General features: G+C 34.2%; 1 protein-coding gene across 1 annotated transcript; it reads left to right on the top strand.

The window, feature by feature from the left end:
• Positions 1-2419: 2419 nt before the first annotated feature.
• Positions 2420-6249, top strand: HELRODRAFT_184942 (hypothetical protein). The gene is made up of 10 exons (XM_009017705.1): positions 2420-2566; positions 2808-2886; positions 3024-3193; positions 3399-3572; positions 3681-3942; positions 4406-4608; positions 4779-5034; positions 5151-5227; positions 5431-5575; positions 5706-6249. Exons 1-10 carry the CDS (start codon positions 2501-2503, stop codon positions 5936-5938), a joined length of 1665 nt encoding a protein of 554 aa, XP_009015953.1. The 5' UTR covers positions 2420-2500; the 3' UTR covers positions 5939-6249.
• The last annotated feature ends 18917 nt before the right edge of the window (positions 6250-25166 follow it).

The raw sequence follows: 25166 nt of genomic DNA, 5'->3' as shown, positions 1-25166 counted from the left end.
CCAAAATTATTATACGTTCTCATACATTATAATATATATATATATATATATATATATAAAATATACACTTTTATACATCTATTAGATACGTACGTATACACATTCACGTACCTACATACTTACATATACATACACTTGTATACATACGAGTATACCTAATACATATACACGCTATAAACATACAAATATATTCGTACATAAACCGTGATACAAATATAGATACATACATTTTTACGTAGTATGTATATACAAAGCGTGGGAGTTTGGGAAGAAAAAACGTTTATGGTGACGATGGGGGAAGTATTATTTATGGATGTGTCGGATGTCATCATCTTCTTCATCATCTCCATCTTCATCATCATTATACACTTTTTCATCATCTGCCTAAGTAAAAAGAATATAGAAATCATTGTCTTCATCATCATCATCATCGTTTCTGTGTGTCAACAAGTGTATCAACATTTATTAATATATCAACATATATAAGCAACAAACACGCATATGTTAATATACCAACTTATATCATCTGCAAATGTGGAACTAGCATCTCCAATTAGCCTTTCTCGCGTTCATCCTTCTCTAAATCACCTATACAATTATTTATTTATTAATTTATTCATTCATTAATTTATTCATTCATTAGATAATTAACTAATTCATTCGTACGTTCGTTCGTTCATTCATCTATTCATTCAGTCATTCATCCGTCCGTCCGTCCGTCTGTCTAACCAGATTCATCCACGAGTTTTATCGGGCTATAAAAGTTAAAAGCCTATAGAAGTGACAATATAAAATGCATCCCATACAACAGAACACACCGGCCCATAGTAATATAATGTGACGTAATGGCCTGGCCTAATATAGCGCGTAATATTTAACGTCAAAATTTATTAATGACCTCATCATCTCTTTAGTTATGGCAAGCCATTGTCAGATTGAGCTAATTAACTGCAGCTGAAATGATATTAATGTTTATACATCAGCAATGCAAATATAGTACATCTAACAGCCTAACTAATTAATATTAAATCAGCGCTACAGTAATGAATGGTCGTGTAACCAGATGGAAGATAAACATGGATAGGATAAGCCTGCTGATACGTGCAAAAAAACTGTAGATTTTTGCAAGAGTTGGAGTCAGAATTTTTCATCAGACTCCGGCTCAGGAAAATGTTATTAAATTTTTTTAAATCAACTTATTTTCTGAAATTTTTGTAACATGGTGTTTTTGGGAAAATAAATGTGTGTAGCAATAGGAAATTATCTTTAATACGGAAAATAAATGCTGATTAATGTCAATAAAATCACATAATCTTTTCAGTTTTAAAACATAAAAATATAATAATTTTACTAAGAAGAACAATAACATTGACTGATTTCAAGACTTTTTTTAAGTATTTTCTTTTCAGTAGTGGTGAAGTAGTGAAGTTATGATCCATAAGTTGAACAATTTTTGTCAGTACCTTTCTTTTATAACATTAACATACAGTAATTTTACTTAGAAAAACAACTACATTGACTGATTTCAAGTGTTTTTTTAGAGTATTTTCTATTTATTAGTGATATTAAAGTGAAATTATAATGCAAAAACAAAATTTTTTTTGGGGAGTCGGAATCAGGAGTCTGGAATCGAATTCAAAAATCTTTACTCGGAGTGGTAGAAATTTTTTGAAGGGTCGGAGTTGAAATTTGAATTTTGTTGAGAGGTCGGAGTCGAATATTCTTCCTCCGACTCCGACATTCTGGGATAAACGTTGACACCAGTTCCACTTCCAAGTATATGGTTCCATGTTTGTATACAGATCTTTTATTCGATGTTTACGCTGCAAATATACAAACAAAATAAAATATGTTTGCAAAGTAAATCTTTGAGCCTTATATCAAGCGTAACAATTTTCCAATTTTTTCTTTGTAATTAACCGTTGACAAAAAATTTAATTTGTGAGCTCTTTTTATTTCTACTTTTTTCAAACCGACTCGTTAGCATGGATAAAAATATCCATGCTCGTTATAGTGACAATTTGTATATAAATTTAAGAAGTATGTAATTTAGATAATTTATTTACTGTTGTGCTGTGTGTGGTCTTTAAAATGACTCAAACTTAATTTTTTAAAATATTTTTTTAGATTTTATCATGATTGAAAATTCATTTCGTGGAAATTATGACCTGGTCAACGTAGGTTTAATGCACGAAACATTTTATAAACATTTTAAAACATTCAGGCATTGACATTTATTGCATAGTTATAAATGGTTACAAATGATAGAAAAGATATTATTAAAGCAAACAAATACTCAAATTTTTATAAGTACGATTAATTACAATAGAAATCAGTAACGTAAGTTGTTACACTAGCTAAATATATAAATATAAATTATTTACATGCAAAATCTATGCACCATAAACAAAAAAGAAAGATACCATATTGACCTTGTCTCGCACTCATCGCCATTTTCAAGAACCAAGTACGGTTCTAAGGAGCGAGTCAGAGCTTTAAAATGTTATCTTCCAGTAGGATCGCATCTTTGGCCGTTCGGCAGGTTCTTCCTAAGTCCATAACCGAGGTTTCCAGTTGTTTTTTGTTTAATTGCGTGAATTTGAGTTTTATTTTGTAAAATATATTTCGCTGAAAGTCGAAGCTGAAGACCTTCTGTTATTTTCGTTTGTTTTGTTCAGCGTTTTTTTTCTGTCTGTAAAGTTTTGTAAAATGTTTTTTAAAATTTATACTAGAGAAAACAGAATCGTGCTCTTTATACTTTGTCTGATGTTTGTTTTTGTCATAAATCTATAAATTTTTAATTGAAGGTGTCCAAGCATGCTCTGGGGGCAGGATTTGTTGCATGCAGGAAGCTCTCAACCACTAAACCTGTCAAGGCTGTAGGAGGTGTGCTTCAAACACATTTTAAAATATGTCTTTTGATTCAGCTCATCTTTTTTAGGCTTTTAAACATTTAAAGTTATTGATTATGTGGGGATGATAAATACTAGATATTTATAACAAAAATTGAATTGAAAATCCAGGATCAGCAGAGATATCATCAATTTTAGAGGAAAGGATTTTAGGACAGACAACAGCAGTCAATTTGGAAGAGACAGGCAAAGTTCTTTCGATTGGAGATGGTATTGCAAGAGTTTATGGATTGAAAAATATTCAGGCAGAAGAGATGGTTGAGTTCTCCAGTGGCTTAAAGGTCATCATCATGGATTTTCATTTTAAATATTATTGTTCTGCATTAAAATAAATGTGAAGTTATCATTTTATGTCTTTAATAATTAAATTTTTGTAGCATTCACTTTCTTAAATTTTATTTTTAGCATATAAATAATATTTATTTTATTGGACTACAAATTACTAATCACTTTTTTAAAAAATATGTTATAAATATTCATATGTAGGGTATGGCTTTGAACTTGGAGCCTGACAATGTTGGTATTGTGGTGTTTGGTAATGATAAGTTGATCAAGGAGGGAGACATTGTGAAGAGGACTGGAGCCATCGTGGATGTCCCTGTTGGCGCTGAACTGCTTGGCAGAGTTGTCGATGCACTTGGAAACCCTATTGATGGCAAGGTAATTTTTTACTCTTTCATTTGGATATTCTTTACCGGTGATTATAAAGTTATCAATTTGTTTTTGTATAATCATATTTGAATTTTATTCCACCTACTGACATTGTAGGGCCCCATCAAAGCCAAGAGAGCAAGAGTTGGTGTGAAGGCTCCGGGCATCATTCCTCGAATTTCAGTGAGAGAACCTATGCAGACAGGCATCAAAGCAGTCGACAGTTTGGTGCCCATTGGCAGGGGTCAAAGAGAGCTAATCATTGGAGACAGACAGACTGGTAAGACAGCCATTGCCATGGATACCATCATCAATCAAAAACGATTCAATGACGGGCAGAATGAAAAGTCCAAGTTGTACTGCATCTATGTTGCTATTGGTTAGTTCGCTGTTAGCTTTTTTTCAAAATAATTTTTAAAATATTTTCTTCAATTTTTTTCACAGATAATCAAATTCTGTAAAATGTAGATATTTTGGTTTAATTTCATAATTATTGTTCTAACAAAGTTAAAATGTTTAAGAGCAGTTTATGATTCTGAATTAATTAAAAACACTATGAAAATTAAGAGCCAAAAAAGTGTTGCTGATTTTATTGTATGTAAAGTTGGATTTACATATTTGTTCAAGGGCTAAAGTTGAAGGATGTATGTAGGATACAAGTGTAAGTAACATGTAATGTACAAACTCTTGATGCAAACAGATTTCTTGTTGTGACATATGACCCAATTATAAATAAGCTTGTGCCAAACATAAGATATGAAAAGTACTAAAACAGACACTCAAAATAAAATCATTCACAACGACATTTGATACATGAACATTGTGGGAATAAACACCAATAGGTCAGAAAAGATCAACTGTTGCCCAGATTGTGAAGCGCCTGACTGATGCAGATGCCATGAAGTACACAATTGTTGTGAGTGCCACTGCCTCAGATGCGGCCCCCCTTCAATACCTGGCCCCATACTCAGGGTGTGCCATGGGGGAGTACTTCAGGGATAACGGGAAACATGCACTCATCATTTATGATGATCTGTCTAAACAGGTTGGTTCCATATGTTGATATATTTGTTAGCGTTTGATTTTTTTCACAATTATTTACTTGAATGTTCTGGGTTATTGAACAATAAAAGTAGTTTAGAAGATATTTCAATTTGTTTCATAGGAATTAATAAACAAACGTTATGATCAAAATCTTATTGTCATCGCATACAGGCAGTAGCATATCGTCAGATGTCGCTGTTGCTGAGACGTCCTCCAGGTCGCGAAGCCTACCCAGGCGATGTCTTCTACCTGCACTCACGTCTGCTGGAACGTGCTGCCAAGATGAACGACACATTCGGTGGTGGATCCCTTACTGCCCTGCCCGTCATCGAGACCCAGGCCGGTGACGTATCTGCCTACATCCCTACCAATGTCATCTCCATCACTGATGGGCAGATCTTCCTTGAAACTGAATTGTTCTATAAAGGTTTGATGCCGATGTGTTTGATGATGATGAGGATGAAGATAGAAAAATTGATGCTGGTGATGATGAAAACTGAAGTTGATGAGCAGATTAATAGACAAATACTTTCTTAATGCAAGGTATCAGACCCGCCATCAATGTGGGCTTGTCTGTGAGTCGTGTAGGATCAGCTGCACAGATGAGGGCAATGAAACAGGTGGGATTTAAAGTTCATTATTCATTCAATCGGGATTCTTCAACCTCCAGTATAAGTTATGATTTTCAATTTGTACTCACGATTTTTTATCTGCCCAATTACTCTAGTTTGTGTTGGCAGTTTTTTTTACTATTTCCACAAACTTGTGTCATATTCTTTCATCTTTATTATAATCTACCTAGATGATGTTTCAACGTACGTAGGTGGCAGGTTCCATGAAGTTGGATCTTGCACAGTATCGTGAAGTCGCTGCATTTGCTCAGTTTGGTTCCGACCTAGATGCCGCCACGCAGGCACTTCTTAACAAAGGAGTTCGCCTAACTGAACTCCTCAAACAAGGACAATATTGTAAGTGATTGAGGAGGATCTATTTGATTTTTAAAATACTGAGCTATGATAATATGATATAGTTGGAGGACTGAATGTTATAGTTGGATGCAGATGAATTATTTTATTAAATCTGTCAATGAAATGACAGGTCCAATGGCAGTAGAAGAGCAGGTGTGTGTAATTTACGCAGGAGTGAGAGGTCACCTCGATAAGGTCGATCCGTCACGCATCACTGCTTTTGAAGTGAAGTTCCTCGAGCACCTCAGGAGTTCTCAGCAGGATTTGTTGAAAGCCATAAGAGAGGCAGGCAAGCTGACCGACGAGACTGACGCTCAGTTGAAGAAGGTGGTCATCGATTTTCTTGCCGGGTTCGATGCCTAACTGAATTAATAGCTACAACAACAATGATGATGGGGAAGATTATAATTGAATAAATAAATAAATATTGTCAAAGATTATGCTGATGATGGTTATTGATGTAGACGACAGCCTGTAATGTTATGCCACCATTGTCAATTACAATGTTGTTAGATATTTATTTAGATAAATTAAACTTTTTTTTTTTTATTCTAAGTTTATCAGGTTGATGATGTCTAATTGTGTTAAATATTGCTAGGATTCGTTTTGAAATTTCAAGTTTATTGTAAAAAATAAACGGAAAAAGAGTTTCTGTTACGTTTCTACTCGCAAAAGAGGTCTTCAGTTCATTAATTACTGCAAAATGCAAACTGGACCTTCTTCGGTTATATTGCGTGGGCATTTCGATGCGGAGTGACGACATTGAAATAAGCTCGTAATTTCCTGGCAATTTTCTTGAAGCTGCGTTAGGTCAAGCCTTGAAAGCACAGTGATGGTGGGAGGAGTTTGTGAGATGATGAAGTTGATGCGAGGACTGATAACAATGTTATCAGTAGTATATGGAGTGAAGAGTTCGCTGATGTACCCATGTGCATCTGTCCAATTTGCAGCTTTCAGAACGTGATGTGGCAATAATAAGGGCGAAATATAATTTTTTTCTATTTTCGTCTAATAGAATTGGCAGGCTGTTTCGTTCGTTCATTCATTCATTCATCCAATCAACCATACATTCGGTAGGAAAACAACCTTGTTTCATGACTACTTCATGGTGAAAAGAACCAAAGATAGGTTGAGTGGAACTATTACAATAAAAAAGAAGTACAACAATGAGGTGTGTGGAGTGTGGTTAGAACGTACGTACGTCGTGCGGAGGAGTGGAGTTACAACTCAGATGACTGCTCTTGAATTATGCTGTGAACGCTTGAGAGCTTCTGAATCAACGGCGCGTAGGACGTTATATAAACGTTCCCATCATCCATAAATGTGCTGATGTGAGTGAGCAATATGATGGAGAAAAAAATGTTGTGATGACGTCATATCATGGTAGCGGTAATGAAAGTAAAGGGAATGAATGAACAAAAGTGTAGAGTGCAATAATGAAAAATTTTGTCGGGTGGGTGCCCGTGAGTGATTTTTTAAGTGAAATTATCCATTTGATATTCCTTCGGTCATCTCCTTTTCAGCTCTTCATCTTCATTGTTATAATTACTTTTATACTCATTCTCATTCTAGCTATTTAGCAGAAAGATGGAATTTGCACTACTCTTTTCTACTTTCCTCAATAAAATCTGACAGAACAGAATTTTGGCACGAAAAAAATACTTCAAGTAGGTTTTATAAACCTCGCAAGCTTCATTTTCTCTCCTCTTCATCCTCTCTCTCCTCCTCTTCATCATAATTGAAAAAAGTCACGTGCATGAGATGTCGTCTATCCAGTCACTCATTCATTCATTCGGTTATTCGTCCATTTTTTGTTTCATTCATTAACGCAAAATTTCATTCATCCATCCATCCATCCATTCATTCATTCATTCATTTATTCCTTCATTCATTCTTTCATCATGTTTAAATGTTATTCCGCGTGAAAAAGCAGACTTTTTATTTATGCATCCATCTTTCGAAATCTTTCAAGAGATTTTAAACAAAAAAAAAACAATCACAGAACGAACAAACAACAAACAAACTAAAAACAATAAATAAACAACGAACAAACAACGAACAAACAAACAAACAACGAACAAACAAATAACAAACATATAACACAGTGAAACAACAAAACATAGAAATAACAAACATGCAACAAAGCAATGAAACAAACAAAATAATTAAAACAATTTAAGTATACGTACAAAAACATATTTTTACGCAAACAAAAACTTTATACACAAACGTGAAATACACCTATACAATACTTTGCATACAAACACAAAAAATATACATTAAGACACATACAATTAAATACAAACAGAAATTTTTTTTATACAAACACGCAACTCACTTTAATCTGAATTTACAACTCAACAAACGCGTTTGTATATATAAAGACACACCCAAACCACACACTCACACATACACACACTCACACATACATACACACACTTATATATACAACACATACAAACATTGGGTATATGCGCGTGTATGTATTGTGTACAATTGTACATATATACGTTTGTATCGTATTATATTGGATGAATAGTATACATGTTGGTATACAAATAAATACAAATGTTCATTGTGATTTATGATTATTTAGTCAACATTTTTCCAGGTGACGGCGATGATGAAGAAGAAGATGCTAAAGATGATGAAGAAAATGATGAAGATGATGATGATAACGTTAATGATAGCGATGGTTCTGGAGAGTACTGATATTGGTGATGCTGAAGATGATGATAATGGTGAAAGTTAAAAAGATGATGTTTGTAATGGTGGAAAAGTTAATTCAATGAGGTAATATAGATAACTTGGGATGATGTTGAATTGAATAAGATGATAAAAAATTCTGGACGGTGTTGAAGAAAAAGATGATGAAGAAGAAGAAGAAAAAGAAGAAAAGAAGAAGAAGAAGAAGAAGAAAATGATGATGATGATGAGAAGGAGGATAACGACTTTAAGGATATTGATAAACTGCAGTAAATTTGTCTGCCTTGGAAAATAAATATGTTAACATGGCAAACGGTTGAGAGTTTAATTCAATTTAAAATCACCGTGTGAAAGAATTGTGTTGCTACATTCGAACTAGTAGCCTATTCAATAAACCATCTTACATACCATCCGGCCAATCAACCGATTAATCAATCCACCAGATCAGTCAACCAACCAACCCATCAGCCATTCGACCAACCAAACAGTCAATCAAACTGATCCAAAAAAATTTCAATTTCACAAACATTCAACAACAATGCCTTTAATTAATTGCATTTATATAGCGCAAAACAGAAGAATTTTTATGTAACTCACAAACAGTTAATATTTAAAACGCGGCCTCTGCAACTTTCCGATAAGAAAATTTTTATGGTTTAAAAACATTTTTTCATTGCTTTGAAATTAATTTCACGTGAAATTTATCTTTATTGAGCAAATGTATGCTTTAAATTAAATGATCTGTTTCGTACTTTCGTGTGTATGTTTGTCTGTGTATGTATGTATGTACGTGTGTGTGTGTGTGTGTGTGTGTGTGTGTGTGTGTGTGTGTGTGTGTGTGTGTGTGTGTGTGTGTGTATGAGGGTATATGTCAGGTAATTCGATACTTTTTAGACAGAAAAATCGTTAATTTTGAAGGTTAAGTATTTTTCATTTGTGACCATTTTAAATTTCAAAGCTTTGCTTGATTTTTAATTAAGTTTGAATTTAGAACTACGTTTTACCGTTTTTCGCTTGTTTGTAAGTTTTCAAACATTTACTTGCTCAGTCACCACCCTGTTTTGCATATTTTGAAACGTTGTTGTTCGTTTGAGTGATTCAAAAAAATGTCAAAAAATGGTTTCATCATTTTTAACTTTTAAAAGATAGATTTATAAAACAAAAAATAATATTGACATAATTTTTACTATAATAATTTTTATTTGCCGGCATGAAATTATGTAAATCTTTTCAACAATTGATTTTTTTTTATTCTGAAAAAATTGCTCCAAGACACTCAGACCTCAAAATTCGGCACTGAACATCATTATTCAGCTTTACCTATGTAAATACTAGTAATTAATTAGGTATATGTAATATATATATAAAATTATGTGTAATGCCATAATACATATACATGCATATTTGTGAATAAAATTCCGCTTTCATATAAGCACAGTTTTAAGAAATACTAAGTATTACCGCAATACTTTCAAAAATGAGTATCGCTATTGATATCGGCAATCCCTTTTAAAGCCGGTACTGGTATTGTCGATATATTTTATAGGTATTGAGGTATGTTCAATGTAAAAACATAGGCATGTTTGTTGGTATGTACGTATTATACAATATGCCTACGTATGTGTGTAACATTGTACGTGTGTAATGCTCACATGTGTGTGTTTGTATGTGAGCTTGTATGTATGCATTTATGTATGTGTATAAATATATATGAGTTTATATATACATGCAGATACATATATGCACACATGAATACAGTGTAGCTCCGTATTGCGTCGATCGTTTCAGACACTGAGCTCGAGGAACGTGCGATTTGTACATCCCTACATGCGTACAACCATCCGTACACATACACATTTGTTTTCCGCACGCGTACGTTGTCTGAAGGTATTTGTACGCTGTATCTTGTATACTGTATCTTGTATGCATACAAGTTTTTACATCGGTTTGTGCGGTAATAATAACTTGTGCGCGCGTGTATGCGCGTGTGTTTGTGAACAAAATTATAATCATTTGCGTGTATTCATTGAACGTACTTTCACCCCCCATCACATTATCATTGTCATCGTCATCAGCAGCATCATTTTCGTCATCATCATCATCATCATCATCATCATCATTATTACCATCCTTGCTATCAACATCATCAACATAGTATATCTTCAACATCATTATAACCATCATCACCACCACATCATTCCATCATCATCACTATCGTTATCATCATCATCAAAACCATCGTCATCATCGTCATCGTCATCACTGGGTTGACTTTATTGTACTGTCGGTTTATAAACGATGGATGAAGGAATGTATGAATGGATGGACGTACGGACGGATGGATAGATGTGTTCGTTTCTTGCATTCTATTTTGTTTAATATTAATTAATTAATAATAACAGTTGAGATAATAATAGCAATTATTATAAATTATTATAACAGAAAGAGTGCTGATATAAACAACTATTAATAACAACATTAATTATTTAGATAATTAATTCTTCACTTAATTACAACAATAATTAATAGTGACAATAATTGTTGACAACATTAGTTGATATTAACGACAAAAGTAATAAATAAATGATAAATAAAAATATGATTAATTGGAAAAAAAATAATTGTATTAATGTATTGGAATAACTTTTTGCAGTTGTCATCGTCATCGTCATCATCACCATCATCTTCATCATCATCAACGTCTTCATCATCGTCATAAACATTAATCTTTGTTAATTGTAGACAAAATTCCGGATATTGTTATTGATGATAATGTTGTTGTTGTATTGTTAAAAGTAAAAAAACAAACAACACATGCTCGCATGAAGAGATGTGGCTTAAACGGTTTGTTGTTGCTGTTCATGATTTGTTTATTTTTTGTGTTGTCTTTAGGTTATTTTGTTTTTGTTGTTGTTTTTTATGTAGTTTTGATGTTGTTGTTCGTTTGGTTGTTTTCGTTGGTTGATGTTAAAAAACTCGCTGACGTCGTATCTGTTTGTATGATATTTTAGTTGTTCTTCATTGTCTAGTTGTATTAAATTGCGCCGTTGTTTTGTGGGTTGTTGTGCAAGTCTACAAGTGATTAAACAACATTTTAAACAGCGCCGTGCTGTCTCCAATTCATTAAATTTACACTATTAATAAATAAATTTAAGCGCCAAAGAAATGGCTGATACATCACAAAATTTTTCATTTTTTAAAAAGTTCGTAAGAGGGATTCATTAAAAAGTGTTAAAGCAGTTTGCCTAAATTGCCAAAAGAAAGAAAATAAATAACTAATAAAACAATTTTTATTGAAAGTTATTAAATTTGTTTATTTATTGTTGTTAACCACACCAAAGTAATTAAATACTGTCTAAATACTAGTAATTAATTAGGTATTTTAAATACCTCTTAAATATACTGGGGCTAGTATTTGAATACTCTAAATACATAATAACATTGCTACATGTACACAATTGTCTGTACAAGCACGCATTTGTTGTGCGCATAATTTAATTTTTATCTTTTCAATAATAGTAATAATAATAATAAAAAAATAACAAAGAATGTTATAAAAATTATTTCAGTCTCATGGAGTCAGCATGAAATAGCAGGTATTTTATATGAAAAACCATTTACACAATTTATAATAAAAATAATAATAATATTAATAATAATAAAACTGTTTTCATTATTAATAATACCCTAATAATAATAATTATTAATATAATTTATACTTTTCTTAATATTTTACTTTTTATTCTTATCAGGAAATTTATTATTTCTGCGTTTGAGGTAATGATTATGATCCTGACGATGGTTTGAATCAGCTCGATAGATCAATAGGAGAGACTCTCCCTTCTCTCTCTTTTTCTCTTTCTCACTCTCTCTCTCTCTTTCTCTCTCTTTCTGATTATTTCTTTTTCTTCTATATCACTCGCTCTTTTTCTCTTTTCTCTTACATTCTTTCTTTCTGATTTTTTCACTTCTGCTTTTGATTCTCTTTTTCTCTTCTTTTTTTCTATCTCTTTATCTCTCTCTCTCTCCCCCTTCTTCGTTTTATTTTTTTCCTACCCGTTCGTACTCCCATCCTCTAGGTTATTTCACATTTTATCTCTCCCTTTTGTTTATAAATTTTTGAAGTTTTTTCCACATTATCTTGTTCAGGTTGGTTCGGAGTTGGATGTTGTCTGGATGTTGTTGGGTTGTCGTTCAATTGTTGTCGGTAATAATAATAATATTAATTAATTAATTAATAATAATAATAATAATAACAATAATAATTAACAACAACAATAATAATAATAACGATGACGACGACGATGATGATAATGATGGCGATGATGCTGGTACTTTAAAATTTATCTGCGCCATGAACTATCCATGAATCACTGATAACCAGTAGAACCATTGAATGTAATGTAACGTGCAATATAGCTACGACAACTACGACAACTACTACTAGTAATGCTGCTGCTACTACTACTACTACTAATACTGTTGCAGCTACTACTACTACTGCAACTACTACTGCAGCTACTTAAGCTGCTGCTAATAGTTGTTTTTTGTAGTTGTAGTACTTGTAGTAGAGAGAGCAAAATTAATAAAAGTTGTACTATTAATAATAATAGTTTTAAAAGTTGTCGTAAATGCTGCAGCAGCAGCAGCAGCAGCAGCAGTAGTAGTAGTAGTAGTAAAAGTATTTGCGTCTGCAATATTTTCATCCTTAGGATCGGTATCGGAAGGTAGTATCAGTAAAAATAGTAGTGGCACGATCGTTTTGATAGTATTGAAAGTATTTAAGAGTAGCATAAGCAGAGCTAGTAGCTTTAGTATTTGCAGTGTTTTTTTAGTAGTTAAGATTTGAACAGTATTCATAGCTACTATGCCCAATCAAACTAAGGATAAACTAGTAAAAATCTTATTTGGTGTAATCACATTTTACTTTTTTGAAAATTTGATAGAAACTTTTTTGAGTTTATCAAAAGTATAACTCTTTTGTATTAGAATATAACTACGTTATTTCGTTTGGACATTTTTACACATTTATAGCAAAATTACAAACACACGTATTAGTACTAACGCGACAGAACACTAACATCAAAATTTTGAAACAACAATGTAAGAATTTGTTATAAGTCTACGGTGAAGAAATTCTCTCATAAAGAAACTTTTAAAGATTATATGCCCTGAACTGCTGAAGAGTGTGATGACATAAATACTATCGAGTTACTTTCAGGAACTGATCCAGTTCTTCTTCATGATCGTGTTTAATATTTTTCCATTAGCAGTTTTAATAGTTGCTGTAGTTAATATTACTCACACACGCACACATGCACGAACACACACAGTCACACACACAGTCACACACACAGACAGAAACACACACACTTACAAATATATATATATATATATATATATATATATATATATATATATTTATTACAATATTCTATAAATTCTACCGATAAACATAAACACATTTTCGGTAGAATTTATAGAATATTGTAAGAATTATGGTCTATTACCAACATATATATTTATATAAACATATAATTATATCAATATATATATAAATGTATAAATGCGTATGTTTATTTCTGAATGTATATATTTATAGATTAATAAAAATCATAAATACAGGTACCTATCGGAACATTAAGGCAACTTCATTAAAGTTGACTCCTCGTCCATATAACATCCATCTAATCTCATTACACTCATCTTGTTGCCATGAAAAATGGTAATGAAATGATATCGGCGTGTTAATGATGGCGTTGATGGTGATGATGATGGTGATGATGAAGATGATGATGGTGGTGGTGATGATGAAGAAGAAGATGGTAATGATGATAATGGTGGTGGTGATGATGAAGAAGATGATGGTGATGAAGAAGATAAAGATGATAGTGATAATGATGGTGGTGGTGGTGATGATGATGATGGTAGAGTGATGATGATGATGAGATGATGATGATGAAAACAAAGATGAAGTGAGTGAATGTAATGATAATGGTGATGATAATGTCAGAGATAACATAATTAACTAAAAAAAAGTGACGATACAGACGATGATGCAATTAAGGTTAGGTTGTATGGTTGGGTAATTTTATTGCTTTTTTTATCTTGTTGGGGGCATAGGAACGTTCGGTTCAAGCCCTTTAATATTAACTATAATAATAATAATAATAATTATTATTATTATTATTAATCGCACGCACATGCACGCACACAAACGCAATTATTAGTTTACAAAAATTCCTCCACACACAACATACGCCAACTCATCCCATCAATGCTCGTTTGTTTGTGCATGGAAAAACAAAATGCTTGTATCGAAAAACTTCTTGTCTGCAAAACTTCTATGTGCTTGGCATAGATTATATTTTCTAGTCAACTGCATATATACCATGTAATAATACACACACGCACACATACACACACACTCGATAATTTTTAGTTAATATTTATAATTACGAAGCAAAACATACAAACATCCATAACATATTTCTAACACATATATGCACCACTAAACAAAAATTTCGTAAGTTCAACATGTTATGTATCAAACAAAACATACAAAGTTGTATTTGTATGCACACATTTGTATAAATAAATTTTTATACATACATACATACGTACGTACGTACGTACACATGGCTTCCAGATACAAATATGCACATATACCAACATATACCGACAACACGCCACATAGCTTCTCATTGAAAAGCATTGATCTCCAAGCAAATTTTGGGCGTTATACAAGCGGTTATTTATGTATGTATGTATGTATGTATGTATGTATGTATGTATGTATGTATGTATGTATGTATGTACGTACGTACGTACGTATGTTTGTATGTATGTGCGTATGAACGTATACATATGTATTCATGTATGAGCATGTATATACAACTTTTTTTTTCTTTTGTATATACAAAATTTAGGAATGTCCATACAATCGATAATTCGTAACACGTATCTGTTCAAACATACAATAAATTGTATGCATCTATTTTGAGATGTACATCAGATCGTTGCATTGTAAACTCTTATAAACACCGTCCAAATCAAAACTGTGTACGTACGTTCGCACATTGACGTACACATAAACAGGCACACGCACGTGTGCATAGACATACATACACAATTACACATACATATGTGAGATACGTCTCAGTCCAAGTTCTTTCCAAAATCTAAATGCATACTGAGGGGCATACAAAACATTTGGCTATTCAAAACATTTGGACATGCAAAAGTAAGTAAATACCGAAATAGCATCAAAAAACAGTTTTATGTTTATGTTTTTAAAGACAAAAAAAGAAAGAATGCATAGGAAGCGAATGATGTTAACATACAAAGATGGAATGGGTTAGCTAAGGTTTTCGAGTTAATCAATCATAATAATTTGGTTTTGTTTGAGCTTCTCTTGTATGTTTCTACATCCGCTTGCTTGCATGTTTGCTTGTAGGTTTGATTGTTTGTTTTGTTTCTGTTCATTCGCCTACATGCGACTCTTATTTTGTATCGAATGCAGGCTTTCTTTTCTTCATCGTTTGACGAGTTTGGTCGGATGAATTTTGTTCAGAAAAATCGTTTTGAATTTAAAGATGCGCATATTTTGAATGTTCAAATCAAATTAAAAAAATATGCAGTTATTGAGCAGTTATAATTCTATGATATAGTTTTGCGAGTGCAAACTTGTATGAGTTTTGCATTGTGTGCTCTGGTATGCATCCTTCATACGTTTCCCCTTGATTGCTGCTGATGGATGGCTGGAAATTATTTTGAACACCTATCACTAACGAATGCTCGATAGCACAGCACCACACACCAGCACACTACAAATGTAATACATGCAGACACAGATGCAAAAACATGGAAATGGATGGAAAATTACTGCCAATCAATAGATCCAATAAGAAGTATGTGCAATATTCCACAGTAATATAAATTTATATAAGTATGCCAATTATAAATTCAATCTTTTACTCAATTAAACATCCATACATACACTCAATCATTCATTTATTAATTTTTTTCATTCCTTCATTCACAGACGTACATTTACAAGCTACACTACACACGCATGCAGACATACGCACGTCTCTCATATGATCATACATGCACATAAAGAGGTATGCTCTAAAATACATTGTATGTCCTTTGATGCATAGTAATTCATTTGTTTCTTTCTTCGGGGTTTCATCGTCATCGTCATGATTACGTCACATTATTGATCAGACAGTTACCGATGTTAAATTATAATACATGAGGTCAGGTTACGATGCTTATGCATCAGCGTAGAAAGACAAATAGAATTTATTGGAGGGCATTGTTTTGGAATTTAACACTTTTTAGTTCTAGTCATTATTTTTTCATAATTTATTTTCAGTTATTTATTTATTTATTTTCAATAGATAACAACGAGAACGACGACAAAAAGATTAAAATCTAAATAATTTCATCAAGAAATATGAAAGAAATAAATATATTATAAAATATGTTACAACAAGAAACGTTACAACGAGCGCACAACAAATTCTTTACAACAGATGTTACCGCAACCAATGTTATGACAACACAAACGCCGAGCCGGAACAACGTTTTGCATCAACAGTCACAACGACGACAATCACGAAATCTTCAAAATGACATATTAAGTCAACATGTGGATTTGATTTAGAAAACAAATCAAAACACATCACTAGATTGCCAAATGGACCAGCAAAATCTGCACGATGTCACAAAACCAAGCGACAAATTCTTCCCACCCTTGTTAACATCATCTCCTCAGCAACCACAGCCACAGCTGCAACAGCCACAGCTGCAACAGCAACAGCTGCAACAGCCACAACTGCAACAAAAGCCTCAGCACGCTACAATTTCATCTTCACTGATGTCGTCGCCACCGCCTTCTACACAGGGAGCACCATGTAGAAGCAGAGATTCTCCAAACATCTACCACAGCAGCAGTGGAGGTAGCAGCAGTTGTGTGACGTCACCGCTTTGCCAACTGCAACAAGTGCAACAGCAACAACAGCAGCCAGCTCATTTTACGTTTCAGATGTCTGGTCCCACGAGCGCTACATCCAATCCGTTTTTGATTTCTTCGCCTACAAATTTTGTTGCAAATGTTGTTTCAACTTCAACAACTACAATATCGACATTCACAGCAGCAACATCAGTTGCAACAACATTATCAACAACAGCAACATCGCCATTGAATCAGTTCATATTTTCAGCTCAATCGCCTCCGACCACATCAACGACATCCTCATTTGCAAAGTTTCGCCCATCTACTACCTCAACTACTACTAACGCCACCACTTCTTCCATCAAACCTCACCACCGCAGACCTCACCACAGCGGGGGCAGCAAACTTCCCTCTCTATGGAAACCCCCATTCGAACGAACGTGGTCGGTCCCTGAACAGTCAGGTCTCCCACCTGCCGCATCTACCAACAGCACGAACATTAGCACACCGAACAGCAAAAGAAGTAGTAGTGGCACGCCCAGCATCGAACAAATCATCTCGAAAGAGGAAGCCCTCGCACTCTCAAAAAATCAACGGAAGTTGCCTCATCGCCAGCAGTCGGTGGTGATAGAAAAGCCAATCAGAGGTTTTGGAAAAGCCCCATCGTTGGATAGGGGATCGAAAGAATTTCTGGTGGGTTCAAAGGAACATCTAAGTTTTCACACGAAACAACACCAATCAAATCACCAACATCAACAACATTACCAACAACATAAAGAAGTTGTTGCGGAAGATTTCAAATATTTGGAGGACCCTCTGGTAGACTTGTCACTCTCTCCCCCAACAACGGCCAAGTCAACACCGTACGTCACTGCAACAGTTGGCAGTCATGCTGCCAATATCAATGCCGCAAGTGATTTTACTTCGAATACATCTTCAATTAGCGCTACTCCCACTTTAAAAACGATTCCAACAAGCACGACGCAACATCTACCACCGCCATCCTACCACCAGATCCATCTGGATTTTGGCAAAGGAGCATTTCACCCTCCGCCTGCGTTACCTGCTTCCCATCACATCAACGGTAACATTTACACAAACCCGAGCGTTTACCCACACCTTCCAAGTCACCACCCTCTACACCACCAGCCACAACAACAAACGCACCCACTCTACAACCAACAGACCAAGTACCAGTCACACGCGGGTACCCCTGTTGAAGTTAAACTGACCAACTACGGCAGCCCCGTCCAGTTCTGCCCGATTGGTCACAGCGATCTCGTTACTGGGAGTGCGGGAGGGATAAGCAGTTTCGGATGGGCAGGCGTCAGAAATCGTTTGGTCGGTGCGTGCAGCAGTGGCGGCAATGGAAGGTCTGTTACTAAGACAACGAGTTGTTGCAGCACCCAACCGAATTCACCAACGTCAACCAGACAGAGGAGTTCCCTGTTTGGAAAGTTGGTTGAATTATTTTTTGTGTGAATCGTGATGTGATTAAGTGGTGGTTGATTAAATGATTAAATATACAATTAATCAAATATAATTTTATTAATTAATCGATTATCTCTTTAATTATGTACTTGAATTTGTGCATTTGTTCCAATATTTATTAAATTAATTGTGTGACATCGATGGCACGAATGTGAAAAACTTCAAATTATTTGAACGAATATTCTCAGGATTCGTCGGTTTCCAAGTCTAAAATTGCAACGACACATTCCTGCTACGTCATCAAATCACGTGGTCCAAAAAAACGCAAATAACCTTCAATTTAATAAACAACAACAGCAGCAACAACATCAGCAACAACAACAACAACAATTTCAAAGACGTACTAAGCACAGGTATGACGTGTTTACATTAAGATAAGGCAGCCTAATAATAAACCTTACGTAAACTTACTCTGAAAATCTATTTTTAAAAATCTTTGTTTTATTTTTAGCATGAATTACCTGGAATCAATTGATGGAGATATTAAAAATTTAACACCTTTTCTAGCAAGCGAACATAAGGCAGGTTCATACAAGCGACGTGAAAGCATTTTCTCGGCACAAAAAATTGTAAATTTTTGCAGTCAACTTGAGTGCGTAATCGATTAATCTATCAAAAAATGTTTTAATCAATCAATCAATCAATCAACCAATGAACTAATGACGTCATCATCATTAACATACAGATCGACCCCATCCCTCCCCTCTAACTCCCCCCAACCTCCAGTGGGTCCAACGATAACGGTGACCACACACTCGGAGGATGATCTGAACGGAACGAAGAGTGCCCCCGCAGAATGCAACAGCAACTACAAACGACCTTCACATTTGAAGAGCAACGTGGTTCACCTGGGCGACGACACCAGCCTGTTCGGAACGTCGAAAGAGCAGGCCTCGCCTCCTCCGCAACCAGCCAACAACAACTTCACCGGGGACCACTTCAAATTCAACAACAACATGAACAACAACAGCAACCAGAACCCAACTTCGGCGAGTACCTACCTGAGAGATCAGATCATTTCATTTTTCCAGCCATCAGACAACAAGTTGGCAATGAAGTTGTTCGGAAACAAAAATGCACTGATGAAGGAAAAGTTGCGGCAGAAAGCTGCTGGCAATTGGGTCATTCATCCCTGCAGTAACTTCAGGTCTGTCCTTCATTTTTTCATTTTTTTTGCATTTGCATGCCGCCTGGTTTCCTTATCCTTAAAACATTCAAACCTGCCATTTTATATTGTTTAATAATGTTAATGAAAATTTTACCATTATATTACAATTTTCTAAATCGTTCAACTAGTCATATTTTGATTTAACCAAAACAAACGACTAGCCAACCAATCATTGAGTCATCCATTTAACATATTAACTGATCAACCAGCCAACCTTTCGACCAATCCACTGATCAACCATCCATTCAGCACTGAGCGCCAGCGTTATTGATCTTCTCTTCAGCGAGACTTTTGCCAATTCCAGCGAATCTTATATAGAAACACAACAACTACAACTACAACAACACAATAACACTAAAGCAGCCATCAAAATCAATAAAAAAGTATCAAAATAATTAATAGCAATGGCATAGCAATATCATCAGTTACGTTAATGACATCAACAGCAACAACAACAACATTTGTGATAGCAACAAAAAACCAATGCAACAATGACCACCAACAAAAACAACAACAAACAAAAGCATCAACTGATATAGCGCGCAAAAATAATTTCTCATTTTCATTTTTTAGGCAAAAAATTGTGATTAATGCCGGCCGAAAAAATTAATAATGGAGCAACTTTTGAAAAAATGGAAAAAAAATTGAACAGAATGAAAAAAATTTATTGCCACAATTTAAATTGTCGTCGTGATCATCGTCATATTCACTCCTAAAATCGTCATCATCATCATCACCACCATCATCATCACCATCTTCACCATCACAATCATCATCAACATCATCACCGCCATCATCGTCACCATCATCATCATCATCACCATCATCATCGTCACCATCATCACCATCATCACCATCATCATCATGAGATCATCGTCGTCGTCTTTTTGCAATTTCATTTCTATTTTATTCTTCTCGTTTATAGCAATGCTGTCACCATTATAATCATTACAATCATCCTCTCATCATCATCATTATCTTCATCATTATCATCACCGCCATCATCGTCAAGATCATCATCATCTTCAACATCACATGACTTCTAGACGAATTCTCCTGTAATTATGATGGCTTCCATCATTACTCCACATGCTTCGTGGGTTTTTGCATGTTTCTTTGTATGTTCTTGTATGTTTGTTTGTATTTTTGTGTGTCTGTATATTTTTGTTTGTTTCTTTCTTATTTGTATGTGCTTGTATTGTTTGATTTTTGTCTGTATGTTTGTATATTTTGGTGCTTGAATGTTAATATGTTTTTTTCATCGTTTGAGTATTCAAGTATTTTTGTTTAATGCATTTTTCCTGCGTTAACATTGCTGTTATTTTTGAATTTTTTCATTGTTGTATATAAGCAACTTTGTATGCACGTTTGTATGCATGTTTGTATGCATGTATCAATTTTTGCGCATAGTTCTTTTTGTATATTGAGTTAGTATCCATTACTGTTTGTATATATGTATTTGTATATATTTCTTTGTATTTATATATATATATATAAATATATATATATATATATATATATATATATTTGTGTATATGTGCTTGTATATATGTTTTTCATAGGCTCATATTTGTACATGTGTTTTGTATTACTGTGCAGGTATGCTTGTGCGTGATTTAAACCTACATATTTTTAATTTTGTATGTTAATAAGTTCGTGTGCGTCTGCATGTTTGTATTTGTGTGTTTGTTTATTTGTGTATGTGTGTGTATATATGTGTGTATGTGTGTGTACGTGTGTGAAGCAGGGTTAAGTAAATATAAATTAATGACATGCAAGCATTTCAATGTTATTGCTTCTGCTCGTTCATGCTAATGTGATGAACGTGATCCTGATGACGATTAACGGAAGATTGTCGTCGATGATGATGATGTTGATAAAGAGGATGAAGAAGATGATGAAGAAGATGAGGAAGAAGAAGAAAGTGATGAAGGTGATGATGGAAGTGGTGTGGATGATATTTTTGCGTTAATAACGTGTACTGATTTAAATTGTGACGAGTTTAGAAATGGAGTTGAAAGTATTTTGATGATCATCATTGCGACGATGACAATATGATCACAGTGTATATGATAGAGAACATTATCAGAAAGTAAAGTTAAAGGATATGTTTTTAACAGCAGCATACAACGCGTACGCACACGCAATCTCACACGTATTGCCAGCCTATCAATTTGGTCCGCAACAACCGCATTAATGCTATTTATACGGCGTTCCAACTGAATTTTTATCTGCAGATGGCGTCTTATATGTGTCTGTTTTTGTTTGTATATTTGTTTGTTTGTATGTTTGTCTGTATGTTTGCATTTTTATTGTATATAGTGTTTTGTATGTTATTCGTATGTGCATTTTACAGCTTTTTTTTATAATTAGACGAGCATTGTCTTTCCACGCAGGTGTTAATTGTGGAGCGTTATGTAAGAGCAGCAGGAGTAGTAGTACTAATAGTAGTAGTAGTAGTAGTAGTAGTAGTAGTAGTAGTAGTAGTAGTAGTAGTAGTAGTGGTAGTAGTAGTAGTAGTAGTAGTAGTAGTAGTAGTAGTAGTAGTAGTAGTAGTACGTTATCCACTTCATCATACGTACATACTTACGTACAAAAATGTATGTTTGTATCTGGGCAAGCAAACAGACCGGCAAATATACATAGACATACATATTACGCACATATAAATCTCATGAGATTGAACGTGATATACACATCAATGCGAACACAGACGTTGGAGAAACCCATACAATCAGAGCAAACTTTTAATATTTTGTGAAAAATCAATCAAAAGATGATATCAACAGAAAAGTGAATTTTTTACAATTCCTTGAATGTTTTGTTGCTTCAAAGACAACGAGCGAAGCAATGTAAGAAATTACAATTCTTACGGTTCTTCCTAACTGGTAGAAACGAATTTAAGTCGCATCTTACATCTCAAAACAGTTTAATAATCGTCAAAACTACGCAAAAAATGCGCACGCAAGTACTCACGCACACATACACACGAACACGCACAACAACACATGCACATAAGCATGATTCTATGTAGACCTACTAACTAACTAACCGCGGTGTTTCTTTGCTGTTGGCGTCATCCTGAAAAGCGCTCCTGCTTTGCTTTATGATGAAACATTTTGTATGCCTGGGTCTGTACAATCACACATTAATGTACACTTGCGTACACATAATTACCTGATTTATACACGAGTATACGACCACGTCGGGTATAGATTCATTCGTACCTAAGTAAGCACGTGGTCCATTAAAAACCTCACACATTGGCCCATCCACCCACATTCACATATGTATGCATGCATACATACATTCAGATACACATATACATACATGCATGCATGCATACACACACGCACACACACATGTATATATATAGAGAGAGAGAAAGAGAGAAAAATACGAACGTTCAACGCAATGCACCACAAGCAGCCATAAAAACTTGTGTATATTTTGCACATCGCGGTAAAAAAATTTCAGAGCAATTTTTTTTCTTTTGTTTTGTTTCTGTGAAAACATACCAACCTACCTACATACATACGTTTTGATTTGTATCAAAAAAAAATTCTTGGCAAACAGGACGATGCTTCGTGGATGTAATGTATGTATATTGTGCGTGTGTATGTTTCTGTGTACGTCTGTGTGTTGATGTACGTGCGTGTACGTGTGTCTGCCTGTTTGAATGAATGTGCATGTTTGTGTTTGCAGAAATCTCTGGTAGTCTGGGAGTGACGATGACAATGAATGAAAAACAGAACAAGAGTGTAGAGGAACGACTGAATGAAACAATGAACGAATAAATGAAATTTTTAAAAAATTTGATCAAATGAAAGAATTAAATAAATAAATGAACACTTGAAAGAAAGAACAAATGGAGGAGAGAATGAAAGAGCAAAAGAAAAAAAATGATCGAGTGAAAGAAATGAAAGCGCCTCAGAATTTTCTTCATCTGAGACCAATTTGTTGAGCCATGAAATATTCACATGATGGTGACAACGACGACGATGATGGTGATGACGACGACTATGATGGTGACGGATATAAAAATGAAAAAAAAAACCTGCAAAGTTATCTTCAGGACAATTTTCCAACTTATAAATCATGCAGTGAAAACGATTTGGAATCAAATTACGTAGCCCAGCGTCGTCTGCATACTTGTTGTGTATGTGTGTTTGTTTGTTTGTATGTTTGTATGTTTGTGTGTAAATGAATGAATGAATGAATCACTTAATTAATTAATTAATTAATAAAAAACGAATCAAAAAATAGTTGGACGAAGCGAAGAACGAATGAAGAGAGGAATTCTGATAAAATTTCAAAAGTAGTAACGCTGCCAGCAACTGTTCATTTATATATTTCAATTATATTTTTACAGGCGAATGCATTTTGTGTGTGTGTTTATGTGTACGTACATTTACATATACATGTAAAAGATAGTTTTTTCATGAGCGTGTGTTTATTCGTCTGTGTAGATGAGTGTATGTATGTATGTGTGTGTATATGTATGTGTGTGTACATGTATGTGTGTATATGTATATGTGTGTATGTATGTGTGTGTATATGTGTGTGTATGTATGTGTGTATATGTATATGTGTGTGTGTGTATGTGTGTGTATGTATTCGTGAGTTGATTTGGTGTGAACAGAATTCAATGGAGAAAATATGAAGACCTGAATAGTTGTGAAATTAACCGGATGACTGATGGAGGAATTCTATACGCTGTGAAGGAAGGAAATGAAGAATTAAAAGAACGAATGAAAAATTACATGAACGAATGTACGAATGAATGAATGAGTGAGAGAGTGAGTGAGTGAGTGAGTGTGTGAGTGAGTGAGTGAGTGAGTGAGTGAGTGAGTGAGTGAGTGAGTGAGTGAGTGAGTGAGTGAGTGAGTGAGTGAGTGAGTGAAATGTTAAGTCTGTTGGAAGCAAGCATGATGTTGAAGATATTTTTGCATGAATTGTAATGATGATGATGACGACGACGATAAGGAATATAATTTATTGCATATGTGTCGGTAGGTAAGTATATAAAAATTGCCAGCATGCATTACATGCCTGTTGTTTCCATACATCCATTTATCATTTTCACTCATTCATCCATCATTTTTATCCATGGATCCATTTATCATTTTTATCCATTCATCTATCCATTTCAATCCATCAATCATCGAACCTTTATTTAATCATTTCCCGCCACAATTTATCAATTAGTCCGTCAATCAAATAAATTTCTATAGCGCGAGTGTTGCTATTAAATAGCGCTCTAA

Source organism: Helobdella robusta, assembly GCF_000326865.2.
Source record: "Helobdella robusta unplaced genomic scaffold HELROscaffold_2, whole genome shotgun sequence".
Lineage (NCBI taxonomy): Eukaryota > Metazoa > Annelida > Clitellata > Rhynchobdellida > Glossiphoniidae > Helobdella > Helobdella robusta.
The sequence above is the reverse complement of the archived record's forward strand: the minus strand, read 5'-3'. Positions and strand labels throughout refer to the sequence as shown.